The 15,656-nt window shown below is 41.6% G+C and overlaps 1 protein-coding gene across 6 annotated transcripts in view; it reads left to right on the forward strand.

The window, feature by feature from the left end:
* Positions 1 to 1,484: 1,484 nt before the first annotated feature.
* LOC131231749 (sucrose nonfermenting 4-like protein) overlaps positions 1,485 to 15,656 on the forward strand; it is a 34,257-nt gene continuing 20,085 nt past the window's right edge. The window contains exons 1-7 of one of the 6 annotated variants that reach the window (XM_058228052.1): positions 2,055 to 2,179; positions 2,395 to 2,472; positions 3,901 to 3,988; positions 4,477 to 4,662; positions 7,044 to 7,178; positions 7,290 to 7,349; positions 8,005 to 8,094. In XM_058228052.1, the coding sequence (XP_058084035.1) occupies positions 3,920 to 3,988; positions 4,477 to 4,662; positions 7,044 to 7,178; positions 7,290 to 7,349; positions 8,005 to 8,094 (540 nt within the window). In that variant the 5' untranslated portion in view covers positions 2,055 to 2,179; positions 2,395 to 2,472; positions 3,901 to 3,919. Of the gene's footprint in view, positions 2,281 to 2,394; positions 2,473 to 3,665; positions 3,757 to 3,900; positions 3,989 to 4,476; positions 4,663 to 7,043; positions 7,179 to 7,289; positions 7,350 to 8,004; positions 8,095 to 15,656 lie in introns of those variants that run through there. The other 5 variants (XM_058228053.1, XM_058228051.1, XM_058228048.1 and 2 more) reach the window with 5 other exon arrangements.

Here is a 15,656-nt window from a genome sequence, read left to right on the forward strand (position 1 = left end):
ACATTTAAGGTGGGCCCCACGGTAAGGGCTACACCATCATGGGTTAGGCCGGGACGCACCTAATCCGCTTCCCTTTTACAACGGCAGACAGCATTCACCTGGACGTTCACGTTGAATGCACCTGGCAAACCGTCCTTTCCATCCACATGGCACACGCGTGCCAGATCCAAGCCGCTCATCAGGTGGGAACCTTTGTGTAGACTTATGCCATCTGATCATCATGACGTTAACGTAGATTATTGTGTCTGATCGTGACGTTGTCCGCACACCTAAGTTGAATACGAGCCGATGTTCCATACATGGCAACCATATATTTACTTTACACTCATGGGGTGCACCGATCAGTCAGAACGGCTCTATTTTTTAGATAATACATCTAAACAAGGAGATTCGTCTGATGAGTGGTTTGGATCTGCCACACGTATCCCACCATGAGACTTGTAAGAGGCGAGAATAAAAAACGTGCATGCATGGAGCCTTATGAGCGGCGGCCAGGGCCTGACTGGGAATCCCCGGTCAGCAGTCGAACTCCCCGTGATTCCCCCGGGCCCACAACATGGCGCACTTCAAAGCACACATCAACCGTTCGATCCGACAAATCCCTCCATCTCCGCTTCCCCTTCTAAACCCCTATTCCTCGTTCGAGGTGTGGTAGCCCCACACGCACCTTCCACGCACGCACCTAAAAAAACGTAGCACACGTGCGTAATTAGGAAGTGTGCTACCATCTAAGAAGCGCACAAGTTGATCTCAACCATCAAGATTAATACATTGTAAAATCAGGCATGATTCACTCGTCAGATGGGCCACTTATATATGAACATGGCTGATGGTTTAAGAAAAGCTTTCCAACGGTCCAAAGAAAGCATTATAAATGTGTACTTAATAGGGAGTAAACTGAGTTAATTTTCTTAAATTACGATCTTCACGGTGGGATCCACGTCTTGAACGGATCAGATTTATTTTTAAATCTCAAGAATGGCACGTGTGATGCGTGAAATGGTGGGCATGGAGAGGGATGCGGGTGAGGCCAACCAAGCTATAATTGTTTTACGAGAAAAATTTGATACTCCGGTAGAGCGCCTAGATGCTACGCAGGCACCTAGAAATTCCTCGTAAACCGCATAGGTGGCATGTAAATAGCTAAAAATAAACTACCCAAATGATGGTTCCCAATTAGATGAACTATGAACCAAAACTTACTTATCTGACCGTCGATTGGTGGGCCTTTATTAGACGGTTTAGATGAAAACTATCCAATGGTCCATTTGCAACAAAAAATTGTCCATGAATCATAAGACAATTTGGGAAATGGATAAATTAGATAAATTTGGTTCCGCAATTTAGTCGGTTTAACTTAGTCAATTGTGCCACGTGTGTAATTTAGTGCCTGTGTATCAAGCATCCTACACTGCCCGAGTATCATGTAAGTCCCTTGTTTTACTCTCTCTCTCTCTCTCTCTCTCTCTCTCTAATTTCTTCTGGAAAATAGAAAAAAAAAAAAAGGAATATCATCTGTTCCCTTTTTACCCTCATCTCTCTCTCTCTCTCTCTCTCTCTCCTAGGGTTAGGGCTTTTGGTCTGATTCACGCTCTTTTCCCATGCTTCTGCTGGAAATTAGGGTTTTCGAATGAGGTTTTCTCCCAATGGCTGTGTTAGGGTTTAGATCGAATGCCATCTTCTGAAGGATTTTCGACATTTTTGGTTCTAGATTGAGCGGTTTCTTCAGATTATCTTCTATTCGGATCGGAATTGTCAACAACCGGAGTTCAGCTTTTTTCCCTTACTGGATCTTTTCTTTCGAGGTCTCGAAGGCCCGAGCATATCGGACGGTTCGGATCTCCTGGCTGGGAATGTGTGATCACTGAGGGGTCCTCTACTCCGACGTGGAGGATCCCGGTTGGAAGGAATCTCAAAATTTGACTCTCTTGATGATATTTTGGCTTTGAAGAGGTGGGCCGGGGTGTAACATGGTCGTTGGAATCGGGCAGTGGTGATTTTACGGCCAGGAAAAAAAGGGGTTATTTGGATTATTCGAAAGATTCTAGCAAATGTTCTCTACCGGAACGGATCCTGTGCCGGAAACAAGTGGAATTGTGGGTAATACCGTTCTAATTCCGACACGGTTCGTATGGCCTTACGGGGGAAGAAGGGTCTTCCTTACTGGATCTTTCACGAGGTCAGAATCATAATTATGTCATTTTTAATGTGCTTAGGCTGCGTTTGGACGTGCAGTTGAGTTTTATCACGATAATTGAGTTGCATCGATGTGGAATTGCGGTATGACTATATACATATATTCTAATTTGATATGCTAGTTGTCTTTTAATATTATTGTTGCAGCTGTTAAATTTTCAAGTTTGACTTGAAAAGGATGTAAATGTAAAATTGCAGCTGGTTACTTGCTCTACATAAGGTGGGACCGACCAAATTACCATAACTTTGGACATTTCATTTGATATCGGAGCAACTGTACGTCCAAACACAACCTTGTTCTTATTCCTTGTGATGACATCTTCGAAACTATCACTTCAATACCCAACAACCAATTTCTTTAAATCTGTGTAGTTTGTCTATACACTAGGCACACTTATATTTTATGATGCTTTGGTTTTTCCTCAATATCTAAAATCAATTCTTGTGCTACAAAAAGGAACGGCATCAAGTAATCTATAGCGCATGCTGCATACATGTTAGTTAATTTAGACTGTTGGTGGAGTGTACCATAGCTTGATGATGACATTTATCAGACAATCTTCACCATCTGGTCTTGCCTGCTGAATATTAGGCTGTGGAACTTATCGTTCTTAACTGGTGATCTGATCACTCAGATGTACAGGATTGTCTGAGAAGTGAGTTTTGGAGTTGAGTTTTGGGTTATGCTCCATCCACCAGCGGATTAAGCTTGGTTTGGAAGTGTGTGTGTGTGTGTGTGTGTGTGTGTGTGTAAAAGAAATGCTTTTTATTTTTTTATTTTAAAGATTAGATTAGAGAAATGTCATTAAAGAAAAAAGAAAAGAAAGGACGAGCTATTCATTAAGGCAATGGATATTTAGTACCAGCACCTAGCAAAGGCCTCTAGAACCCTTCCTTTGCTAAGACATCTGCAAAAGCATCCACTTCTCTCAACACCTGCCTAGAGGAAATAGGAAGGGGGGCCACCCTATTCCTAATGTCATTTACAAGAAAAACCCGTTTTCAAGGGGGATGGCATAAATTGGCTGACCACACAGTAGCATTCGTCAAGTCCCCCACAACATCAGTGCTGCAGCAAAGGACTTTAGGAATAGGGATATTCCCCCACTTTAATTGCCTGAAGTTCCCTGCTCAGAATTGCGAAATCCAGATGGCCTGGAAAACACTAAGCAGATGGAACTTGAGTCTTCATGAGGGACTCGTCATCAAGGTATTCAATAACGGTAATGATGGCTGCAACAGCCGCTATTGATACCGTTAAGATACGGGCTGTGATGGCCATTCCGGCCATTTAAAAAAAAAAACTGTAACTGCCCATAATGGGCCTGTAACGGCCAATATGGGACTGTTAGGGCCATTTTTCCATAATGCGTAACAGTGCACACTACTGTTATGTAACGTCGGTAGGCCATTATGTAACCATTTTGGAATACCATGCTTGTTGTAAGTGCATGCCTCTTATACCGCAGATGTGTTGATTATGGCCCCCTACAATGTAGGCAACTCACAGCTTAGACTGGCCCCATCTGGTTCGCTTGAAATTTATCAATTAGAAAGAAGGTGTGTAATAATCATCTGTTCAGAAAAAAAGAAAAAAAGAAAAAAAAAGAAAAACATATATGATACAGTCCTTTTTATCAGAATACTGCAATGTCAGTCGTTTTGCAATGATCTCATGCTCTTGTTGGAATTTTCCCCCCTTAGGTGGTCTGAACATTTGCCGATGTCCCCAGTGGAGGGCTGCCCGACTGTGTTCCAGGCTATTTGCAGCTTAACACCAGGGCTTCATCAGGTGAGCATACTGAACTTGTACAGATTACAAACCTGATGCACACTGGCAGTTTTTTTTTTTAATTTATTTTTTGCTTTTTCCTACGAAACCTATATTTGGGTGAACGGGATATAATTCAAGGGGATCATGTGGTTCAAATGGGAGGTGATTTCTGTTGATGCACTTAATCCAGTGCGATTTATATTTGTGTTGATATAAATGCAAAATTCTACGGACACTCTTTGAAGAGACCTGCTATTAGAAAAGGAAGAAGAAGAAGAAGAAGAAAAATCTGTGTAGATGTCTGTGATTGCATGGAGTCACCCACAGAATATCAGCTGTTTTGGTTACTCCCAGACGGCCTCCCTTTATGTCCCCAATACAAAGCATCTGCAGTGTTTTTTTTTTTTTCCTTTCTCCAGCAGCACCCTGCATCATTTCCTTAGCATGCATGTGTGATGTGTCTGCAGTTTGGGAGACTCATACTTGTACTCTCTCATGACATACAGTACAAATTTTTTGTTGATGGGGAATGGCGGCATGATGAGCGGCAACCTTCCGTGACTGGGAACTATGGCATAGTGAATACAGTCCTGCTAGCCAGAGAACCTGATCCTTTTCCTGCAAACTTGATTCCAGAGACGCATGGCTCCAGATCAAACATGGATGTGGACAATGATGCCTTTCAGCGCGTGGTAAGTCCATTATATACAAATGGTTCCTGTATACATTGATTGGTTTGATATGGCAAGCTTCTTATACTTGGTTACTAATAGCCAGGTGGGATCTTGGATCCATCCTTCAAACTTGTTTGTCATCATACTGGACTGCATCCAAGTCTAGGTTTTTAGACAATTTTGATTTCCTAAGAGTGTGTTTTTTGTTTTGTTTTTTTGGTTTTTAGAGGGATAACAATGCATTTGATTAATAGACCTCACAAAAGCAAGAAAAGAATACAACCTGAGAAACCCAACCTAAAGCAAAAGAAAAATTGCCTACATGGCTTTTACATAAACAACCCAACTAGAGACAAGGAGCTTAACTTTCTTTCCTAATGACTTCAAAACCTGCCAGCTCATTTTGGAAACAATGGCCATTCCTAGCTCCTCAAATAGCCCAAATCACTGCCATAAACTATGTGCTCTGGCATTCCCATTCTAGGTAACCAGGGTATACTTCTTGGAGGCTAAAATGGTTGGGTCAATAGTTCTCATAATTTATCCATTTAATTCACAATAACTGGTTCTTGGAATCTGCTTATAATACAATTATACTGAAGATTTCCATGTCATGGTGTTGGGTGTACCTGCTTTCCTCATGTTCTGGATATCACTTTTACTTGGGTGAAGCAACCAAAACTTCATGCCGTGATGTAAAGTTCAACAAAATGATGGTAACGATAGAGCACGACTTTTATGCACACATCGCCGACCATTTAAATATGTCCTGTGGCAAAGTTGTCCAACTTTAATGATATTGTAAATCATAATTGGGGGTCAAATCGCAAACCATATGGTTAATTGCAGGGTTTTTTATTTTTTATTTTTCTTCTTCTTCTTCTGAATTTCTTAAAAAAAGGGGAAAAAAGCTGAATACATAAATAAATTAGAAAAAAGAAAAACCCAATAGTCATCATCCATTTTCCATCAAAATGCATCAAGTAATGAATATCATGGTTTAGAACCTGAATGGCGAAATCTGTTAAGTGCAAATGTGCGCAATAAAGTTCAGATCACTAAAAACGTTGTCCACTTCCATTCTATACATCTTTGTGTATATCTTCATAAAGAAAACAAAATGTCCAAAAAGTATCCCCTTAACATCATCTTTAAATTACTATCTCCACGTACTCTCGAGCTTTATCCCAAGTGATTTCACTATTTCTTACCACCTTGAATAACCAAAATAATGACTAGAGGGAAGGGGAAAAAACAAAAAACAAAAGAAATGGCAAATTTTATGTGCTTTCAAGAAATTTACCTCAAAACAAACAAACAAAAGATATAAGAATCCTTTAATAATTTATGTTCTCTTTTAGCTTCTTGGGTGTAGAATCACATTGGAAAAGCAACATTTGATTCTGTTGGCCAATGTAAAAGTTATCGTTATTTATTTCTTTTAGGGTTTTAAATCTTTAAGATTTCAAAATCCTCCCCTCTGATGGTGGATGGCAAAAGGGTAGAAGAAAAGTCGGATGTTAGTGATACTATGAAATCTGAGCTGTGCAAAAATGTGGGCCCCACCATGTAGATCACTTGAATCAAAAGTCAGGCCAGTCTGCTCATCAAATGGGCTACCTTGTACCAAAGCAATGGATAGTTTAAACCAGACTGGCAGATGGTCTATCTCATCCCACATCTAGCCTATCCGGTGAGTGGAGCCTGATTTTTATTGCATGTGATCTTCATGGTTGGGCCTATCTATGGCATGGTATAGATGTCATGCACATGTGAGATATTGGAAAATGGCATCCATTGCTTCACACACATTTATAAAACCACCCCCACCACCAACACTACCGTGACATCCTTGCCACAACAATTTGTGGTTTGCTTCATGATTTGAAACAGGAATCCTGGTGATTTTCTTTGCTAAGGTTTCACAATTAGCTTCCCACCTGACATCAACCCTCCACTACCTAGGCTTGGGACTGGCTGCCATGTCACTATAATGGGTAAGGTAAAGTTAGTGATGCTCTAATATGCAAACAATGAAGAGCAAAAAGTTAAGCTATAGTTTATCAAAAATGAAATACTAAATAATCTGAAATTTTGCTAGGATGTGCTATGGAATATTATATTAAAATTCATTAATGTTATGAAAGCAAATTAATATTGGCATTTGGCAGTAATATCATTACTCTACCAAAGTTCCAAATGCCTCTTTTTTTTATTATTATTTTTTATTTTTATTTTTAACATTAAAGATAAAGAGTGAAATCTATCATATTTATATGTTCCCTTGCATTTTATTTTGGATTTAATCCACTTAAAAAATGAAAATCTGGTTCACTAGAGGAGCTATTAAAGTGGACCAGGGTGCACATTAAATTTATTTTAACAAATTCCGCAAACAGGTGACACTATCAGATGGAACACTGCAGGAGGCAGCACCAAGAATTTCAGAGGCTGATATACAACTCTCTCGCCATCGTGTTTCTGTATTTTTGTCTACACATACAGCCTATGAGTTGCTTCCTGAGTCAGGCAAGGTTTGAATGCGTCACCCTCCATCAACTCTGCATGCTATTCATGTGAATCCATTCACTTTCTATTGGTGAGAGCTGCCGCTTTCTCAACTACAATGCTTTCAAATGTGTCAGGTTATCGCCTTGGACATTAATTTACCTGTGAAACAAGCATTCCATATACTCTATGAGCAGGTACTACCTTTGACCATTTGGTGTTCACAGTTAACTAAAAGTTTTCGTTTAGTTTCTGCATACGCTGGATTATTATTATTATTTTCTTTTTAACGGTTTCCTTGTTTTTAAATATCCATTTCTTTGATAAATTGCCTTGGTCCAATAGCTGAAAGTTTATGAAAGAACAAATGTAGCGACAGAGGAAATTATTTGTGTTTGCATGCGGTTCTGTGATGATTCTCCAATCTTCAGGCTGATGTTTTTTCTCATGATAATGTCATCTTAAAGTTTCAAAAGTAGAAAGCAATCTTATTGTCATATGAGCTGAGGTTGCCCAAACTGATCCTTTTTGAGATCTCCTTGCCAGTCATAAAAAAAAACTGCTCCCATCCTTCACTCTTTTCCAATGTCCAGTTGTAAATTGAATGTTTTATATTAGTTCAATCACTTCTTACAACAAAGATGGAACTCATTTTTATACCTCTATCCATTTCACTTTGTTCTAATTGGTCATGCTCTTTTATGTACTAAAGCTGAAACCTGTTTTACCTCTTCATTTTCAACTTTATTTTTGTAGTTAAACATGCCAAATTTTGCTTGTTTGTAAGTTCTTGAATGCATGGTTGTTGATAAATAGTTCTTGTACATGTCTCTGAAATCAAGCCGTTTCCAGGGCATTCCCGTGGCTCCTCTTTGGGACTTCTACAAGGGACAATTTGTTGGAGTCCTTAGTGCGTTGGACTTCATATTAATTTTGAGAGAGGTATGTGTGAAAACTGGAAAAGGTTATTCTGTTTGTATTGGTTTTTCTTTTGCATGCCATAATTTCAATTTAGAGGAAAAGCATGTTTGTCTTTTTGAAAGGTAACGGAATTTTATTAAGGAGAAACACCAATGAAAAATTTAAGGCAAAAACAGTAGCTCCAACCTGAATAAGGAAGACAAATTACAAAAATCAAAAGCCTTTAAACAATAGGCTCATCCCACTACATCTAGCTTTACCCTTCTAAACACCTCCGACACCATCCCTCTCTTATTTTGGAAACACCGACTATTCCTCTCCCCCCCAAAGAGCCCATATAACTACTAACAAGACAAGCCACCACAACACCCTTCTTTCCCAACTCCGCCCTCATGCCATGCTAAAAAACATCTTCGATTAACCTTTGTCATCATCCATGTCACTTTAAATAAATCAAGGAAACCCTCACACGCCCTTTGAGAAAAAGGACAATAGATGAATAAATGATTAATTGACTCCACATTTTGCACACACATCACCCAAATGTTGGGAAGCACCATCGACCTTTTTTAAAGATGATTTATAATGAACACCTTATTCCTGCCCACCAATCAAGCAAATACAGCTACCTTAGGGCCTGTTTGGATACGCGTTTTGGGATGTATTGTATCGTATTAGAAGTTATGATTTGACGTTTACTGTGTTTAGATTGGAGTGAATAGGAGTTGAATCCCATGCGTGTGAATACAAACTCCAGCCAAATTTTTGAACCGACGGTAGAGTATTGTCAGTGGGTTCTGTTGCCGTCAATACTTCTTATTCATTGCGCTGTATTCGACATTGGATGAAAGTTTGAAATTTGTACGATTACAAGATATCTGGTACCTATGCGGTGTAAGATCGGGACCGTTCATTTGTTACATTTCAATGTGAAAATCATCTGTGCTAGAAATCAGAAAGTTCCATGCGTCAAACAGGCCATCCGACCCAATTAAGATTGTACAGTACGCAGACATAATACGTCCTATCCAAACATTGATCTGTATAACGTATTGTATATTATGCCAAACAATACCTCCTATCCAAACATTGATTAGTATCTAATTGATTTGGCTGTATTCTGAAAACCGTCCAATGTATACATGAACAGTACCCAAATACAATACAATACAATACTATACGCGAATCCAAATAGGCCTTTAGGAGGGGTGCAATGGAACTAGACATAAGAGATGGGACCTTTTCTCTCCCAACGACGAGCTTTGAAGCAACTTGTATAATGATTAGATAGAGAACCAACTTGATTTATCCTTATTCCAGACCATCACATCCCTCTCACCCAAAGAGCGTTAGTAGCACTGAATGTGCTCTATGAGCCTAATGAATTTGTTCGCTTCCTTGTCTGTCAAATTCCTTTGGTAAGGGGGAGAGCAAATAATTACATAATCATCGACAGAAAAACATCAAGCAATGAGAATATTCGTTTTTGGAGATAGCCGTGCTAACCTTGGGAACTCAACCTTGAGAGAGATCTCTCCTATACACACATCCTCCCCCAAACAAATCCTCTTAGCATAACCAAGAGAAAAACTAACCCCATTCCACAATCCTAATAGGCCCATATAATGAAGAATCCTTTACCCACCATTCCCCTCCCTGAACCCCATAGTTGCTAGCAAATATCTCTCTCCACATACCTCCTTCTTCAGCATCAATCCTCCATACCCATTTGCTTAACAAAGCAAGGTTCATAATTTCCATATCCCTCTTCTCATCTCAATAGGTGGAACTTTTGTTTCCCTTTTGCACCTCGCCACAAAAAATCCCATCTCCACTTCTCCGACCTATCCAAGATGGATTTCAGACACCTAAAGAGAGATATGAAATGAAGTGTCAAATTCAACACGATTGCTTTTATTATAGATGATGTCTCTTCCACCTCGACAGTTTTCTATTCTTTTTTACCTTATCCACGGATGTTTCGTTGGTTTACTAATACGCTAAGGAAGACCGAGATACTATGAGGGGAAAGACCTCACGCAACACCCGAACACCTCTGCTAATCTCGCCACTTCATCCTTAGATATATGAACAACCCATATCTCACTCTTAAGGATATTAACTTTCTAGCCCACCAAAACAAAAAAACTTCAAGCTCGAGACATAGATTTCCTCAAGTTATCCACTATATCTTTGTTTGCATTACAAAATAAAATAGTGTCATTAGGCTAACTGAGGATGAGAAATATGGATCCTCATGTTCTCCACCCTAAACCTGCAAGCAAGACTGAGAAATTGACTTTTATCCAACAAATTACTAAGTGCTTTTACAACCACCACGAATAGACTATCATCTCTGATGCCGCCTTGTTGATTTCTAGTACTTCACTGTAATAGGAGGCATTCTCAATAATGATTAAATTTATCCATGCATGAATTAGAATATGGCGAATCCATAGACCACTGTTGGCGAGCACATCCAAAAGGCACCTAGTGTGGGAGTGACGATAAAAGGGAGTGGGATCAGAAAGTGCTTCCTTGATGGGAAAATTGCAAAAGGGAGTTGCTGAAGGGAACGAACAAAGGAACCATGATGCAAAATCCTATTAGGAAGTGTAGGTGGGATGATTAAGCGGAAAAGGGGGAGAGAGGAATCTAGATGAAGGTAGGTAGGAGAACGTCGTTGTCGGGGATGAGAACAGGGAGGAAACCGAGCCTTGATGAATATCAAACTATTCATGTCGCGGGCTTCTTGGTTGGATGCCGCCAATAAGCTTCAAGAGAGTTTTTGGAAGGGAGGGAGCTATGATGGAGGTAGTGTTACCCAAGGATTGGATCACTGTAGCAATACTGTGGCTTTGCTTTCGTTGCATGAGCTCGAAGGAGCTAGCTTGAGCAGTAAAGCTTTTGCACATAGAGAACTTCAGAGGTAAGAAGTTGTTAGTCCAGAGGGCTCGCTTTGGGCCTGAGCTTAAGAACAGAGAGGTGAAGATCAAATCCCAGAAATCAACAGAGGAAGTATTGACCCTCAAACTGATAGGTGGGGCAAAGGAGCCTTGAGCAGAGCGCAGTGCTTTTGGAAGATACAAGGGAGCGAGTAGCATGTCTTTCAGAGATGTTGTAGTTGGGGGGGAATCATTCGCATGATATAGTAGAGGGGAATATAGAAGTAATCAAAGAGGGTGAGGCTTTGGAGGAGGGACTGCGAGCTAAGGAAGGAAAGTGGTTTTCACTGGATAGATTGAGTGGAGTGATGGTGGTTCATGTAAAACCAGAAGTGCTAAATCAAGCACGGGACAATTTGAGGTGCTCGCTAGTTGTAGGGATGAAGGAGAATACCCCCCTCTCCTATGTCTCTTTTTGGCTATAGGAATGTTGTAACATGGATTCGGAAGATTACTCGATATATCCAATTTGGTGTTGTGAGGTTTGGATCTGTTGCCGCCCGCTGGAGAATCTGGATAGGTTGCTCAACGCTACCTATAAGGTCAGAGGTGGCCTGATAAAAAAAGCTCCATTGCTAGGAGGATTTCTTGCTTTTTGGCAAGGAAGGGGTTTAGTTTTTGATTTGGGGAATCCTGTTGAATCTTTGGTTCAACAATTTCTTCACAACAGTCGGTTCGTGCTTGGTGGAGGTGGTTGCTATCAATCTGTGATGGAGAGTGGGGAGGAGTTGGGGGTAGCTAGGAGTAGGGTCTGTGTGAGGAGAAAGTTACAGGAACCCCTTCCTTAATCTCGGTCGCGGTAGGAGATGTCTGATTGGAGTTGTGGTGGGTTGAAAAAAGGAGGTAGGGAGCATGCCGATGAGTAGGGGTGCCTCAGCTCGACTCGGCTCGGCCACTAGCTGACCTTAGCTCGAACTCGGCTCGGCTTGGTCCTCGAGCCTGACTGGCCAGCTTGGCTCGGTTTGGTCAGCAGCTTGGGCCAGTTCGAGCCGAGTTCGCCTGTGCAGCAATTTCACAAACACCTGGACTGCACCTTCAAAATCTCACTGTATTTAAAGACAGTAGCAATGGTTGTACAAGTATTTTATCAAACACCTTCTAAGCAACATAAAAATCAAGAAAAAAAGGGTATTAGTTTCATTTACATACCTTCCTTGCCACCAGCCACACTTTGTTGAGTCATTTCATCAAACACTGAGCAACATCAATATCAAAGGGAGGAAGACCAAGGTGAGCGCTTGAGAGAGAGAGAGAGAGAGAGAGAGAGAGAGAGAGACCGGAAGAGGGGAGCTTGAGTTAGGGTTTAGGTGCGTCGGGTAAGGGAAAGGGGTTAGGGTTCGTGCGGCCGTGCGGGTAAGGGAAAAAGAGTAAAGGTAAAAGGTGTAGGTTTTTTTTTTTAAATTTTTAAAAAGGGTATATATACCCCTGCATCGAGTCGAGTCGAGCTGGGGCAAGCTCGAACTCGTTTTCGAGCCCCAAAAATCAGCAGTTCGAACCGAGTCGAGTTGAGTCGAGCCAATCGAGCTAGCTCGGTTCGTGTACACCTCTACCAATGAGATGAGGGGATGTCTAGAAGAGGTGGGAGAGTGGAGCTCAAACGGGCATCCATGGAGGGCATCGATTGTCTGGTGAAAGCGTGCGTCCTGCTGGCTTTGCTGGATTGCCGTTCTCAGATGGAACTTTGTGTGGAGATGTTAGTGAAGGAGAAGGGTAGGTGAGGGGAGGGAGGGTATTGATGTGCCACGTTTATCTGGATGTCATGTGGGAGCATTGAAGCTTCTCTTCACAACCTCAAGCTTGGAAAAGGTGGGAGGCTCGGGAGACGATCTTGCTTTGAACTTGGCGGCTTGTTGTACAGATGAGGACGTGTAGGAACGAGAGCAACAGAATTTTGAATATTTTGATTCCTCTTACTTCGGCTTTGGGCCAAGAATTGAACAGTTGGGATGCTCTAGGTGTTGATGTGGATGCGAGAGTGGCTTAAATGGTGAAGTGGACGGGGATGATGCATCAAATGACAACACGTGGTAGAGTGAGGAGTATTCATCCGATGATGAAGGGAGTTTGCTGAAAAACGATGATTACGTCAAAGGCGCTAGCGTGTTTTATGTAATAAGCTTTTTTCAGCTCCTTGATCGCCTTTCGTGGGATGATGCATCAAATGACAACATGTGGTAGAGCGAGGAGTATTCATCTGATGATGAAGGGCTGGTAGAAGTCGCATGTGAGGAGTTTTGTCATTTGTAGAGGGGCGAACTCTTGGAGACTTATCACGATGAAGTTGATGAGGTAACCGGTACCAACAATGGAGATGGAAGACTAATTCCTCCTAAGGGAGAGGCTCACAGGAGCTCTTTAAGCCTACAAGGAGAATTAGATAAGGAGAAACTGCTTTCAGAAGATTTACGGGCCATCATGGTTAGAACTACAAATGTGAGCACCGTTGTAGATCCACAAGGAGTTGTCGAACTAGAGGAGTGGGAGATGGAGCTTAACTGCATTAGAGCTGATGGGGAGCTTTTGGAAGACGCTTTGTTTGTGATTCCCTCTATGTAGAAAAAAAAATGAAGGAATGGGTTCGATACATGCAGCCAATCTAGAGAAGGACATTGACTTTCAAGTTGCAGTGTAAGGGGCAGAAATGATCACAAGGGAATAGTATTAGTGATGTAGGACAATTAACCATTTGCTCTGATACCAATTTAATGTAGGACAATTAACCACTTGCTTTAAAAGCTCAAACTGTTAGAGCATGGCGAATCAATTCCTTTATCTCATAGCCCAAGCCCCACATCTCATGGGTTAGAACCTTAGCTGAACCCCCCTCGTGGGCTCCAAATCACATGGGTACCGCCTCACATGGGTGGGGCTTGCCTCACACGAGCCACCCGTCTCACGCGGGCCACCCACCCCGAGTGTGCCCCTGCATCCCATAGGCAACCCACTAGAGCCCGGTGTGAAAATGCCCCTGCATTAATCGGTGGGCCAAAGATATCTTACAAAGGATAGGGGGCTTGGTGGGCTTATCTTTCATAGCTCGGGATGAGGATGTGCATGCCTTCTTCTAGGACGTCAAGGCCAGAGAAGCTCAATGCAGCAGGATCTTCAAGTGATGAAGCCCAAGAAATCCGCCAAGGCCTAGAGAGAACTTCTCAACCTCGAATGCTCTATCATTTACAATTCGACAGGCAAGATGACTGAAAATGCCCCTGCATTAATCAGTGGGCCAAAGATATCTTACAAAGGATAGGGGGCTTGGTGGGCTTATCTTTCATAGCTCGAGGCTAGAGGAGCTCAATGCAGCAGGATCTTCAAGTGATGAAGCCCAAGAAATCCGCCAAGGCCTAGAGAGAACTTCTCAACCTCGAATGCTCTATCATTTACAATTCGACAGGCAAGATGACTGGAGGTAAGAGGGCAAGATGGGTAAAGTTTGTGCTCAATGATGATTCTATGTGGCCTAGGGCGCAAGTTCCAGAGGGCTCGAGTTAGGAAAGTCTACTGAAAATTGAAGGTAGATTGGGTGTGTTGCAGGAGACCAAGCTTTAATTGCTAGATGGAGGTATGCTCGACTCAATTTGGGGGGGTTAAACAGAAAAATTGGGTTGTTGTTAGTACATATGGTGCTGTTGGGGGGATTTTCATTACTTGGAACACAAAGGTATGGAGGAAGGTTGTTTCTGTTTCTAGTTCTTTCCCTGTCCATCTTGTTGTGTGATATTGCTTCTGGTGGGGCTTTTACTGCTGTTGATGGCCCCTTGCAGTTACAACTCATGAGACCAATTTTGTGTGGAGCTTGATAGTGTTAGGTAGCGATGAATGTTTCATGGTACCTGGAAAAAAACAAAAAAAAAAAAAACCATACCTTTTTTTCCTTTCTTTTCTTCTTCTTCTTCTTCTCTTTCTTCTTCTTCTTCTTCTTCTTCTTCTTCTCGAGCGGCTGCGGCTGCGGCTGCGCCCGACTGCGGCTGCGCCCGGCTGCTTCCTGATCTTCTTCTTCTTCTTCCTCTCTCTCCCACTCTCTCTCTCGCTCTCTCTCTCTCAATCTCTTCTTTCCCTCTTTTTCTTTTCTTTCTTTCCCTTTTTTTTTCTTTTCGTTTCCCTCTCTCCTTTTTTTTTTTTTTTTTTACAGCGGCTGACTGCCGTGGGTACGTGTCACGCAAAAGACGAGCGCTGACACTCCTCGAGCTCCGAGTTGTACGAACGGTTCAAAAGGAGATCAAAGTTATATGGGCTCGACAGTGATGTATTTATTACATCTACACCGTTCACCTATTTTCAGAGATCATTTTAGAGCACCAGCGAAAAAATGAATTATATCCAGAGATCATCTGGACCACACCAAAAATAGCAACAAAGATAATGATTTTCACGTTAAATAATTCGTAGGACGCACAGTAACGTTTATTTTCCATCCAATCAGATCAGACCCGAGTGGGCCTCACCGTAATGTATATATTTTATCCATATCGTCCATCCATTTTGCCACGTCATTTTAAGTCAGGATTCAAAAAATTAGTAATATCCAAATCTCAGGTGGACCACACCATAGGAAATAGTGGTTATAGAATACTTACCATTAAAATTTTCCTAAAGTCCACTGTAATGTTTATTTTCAATCTAAACTGTTAATTAAGT

The sequence above is a fragment of the Magnolia sinica genome, chromosome 17, assembly GCF_029962835.1.
Source record: "Magnolia sinica isolate HGM2019 chromosome 17, MsV1, whole genome shotgun sequence".
Taxonomy (NCBI): Eukaryota; Viridiplantae; Streptophyta; class Magnoliopsida; order Magnoliales; family Magnoliaceae; genus Magnolia; species Magnolia sinica.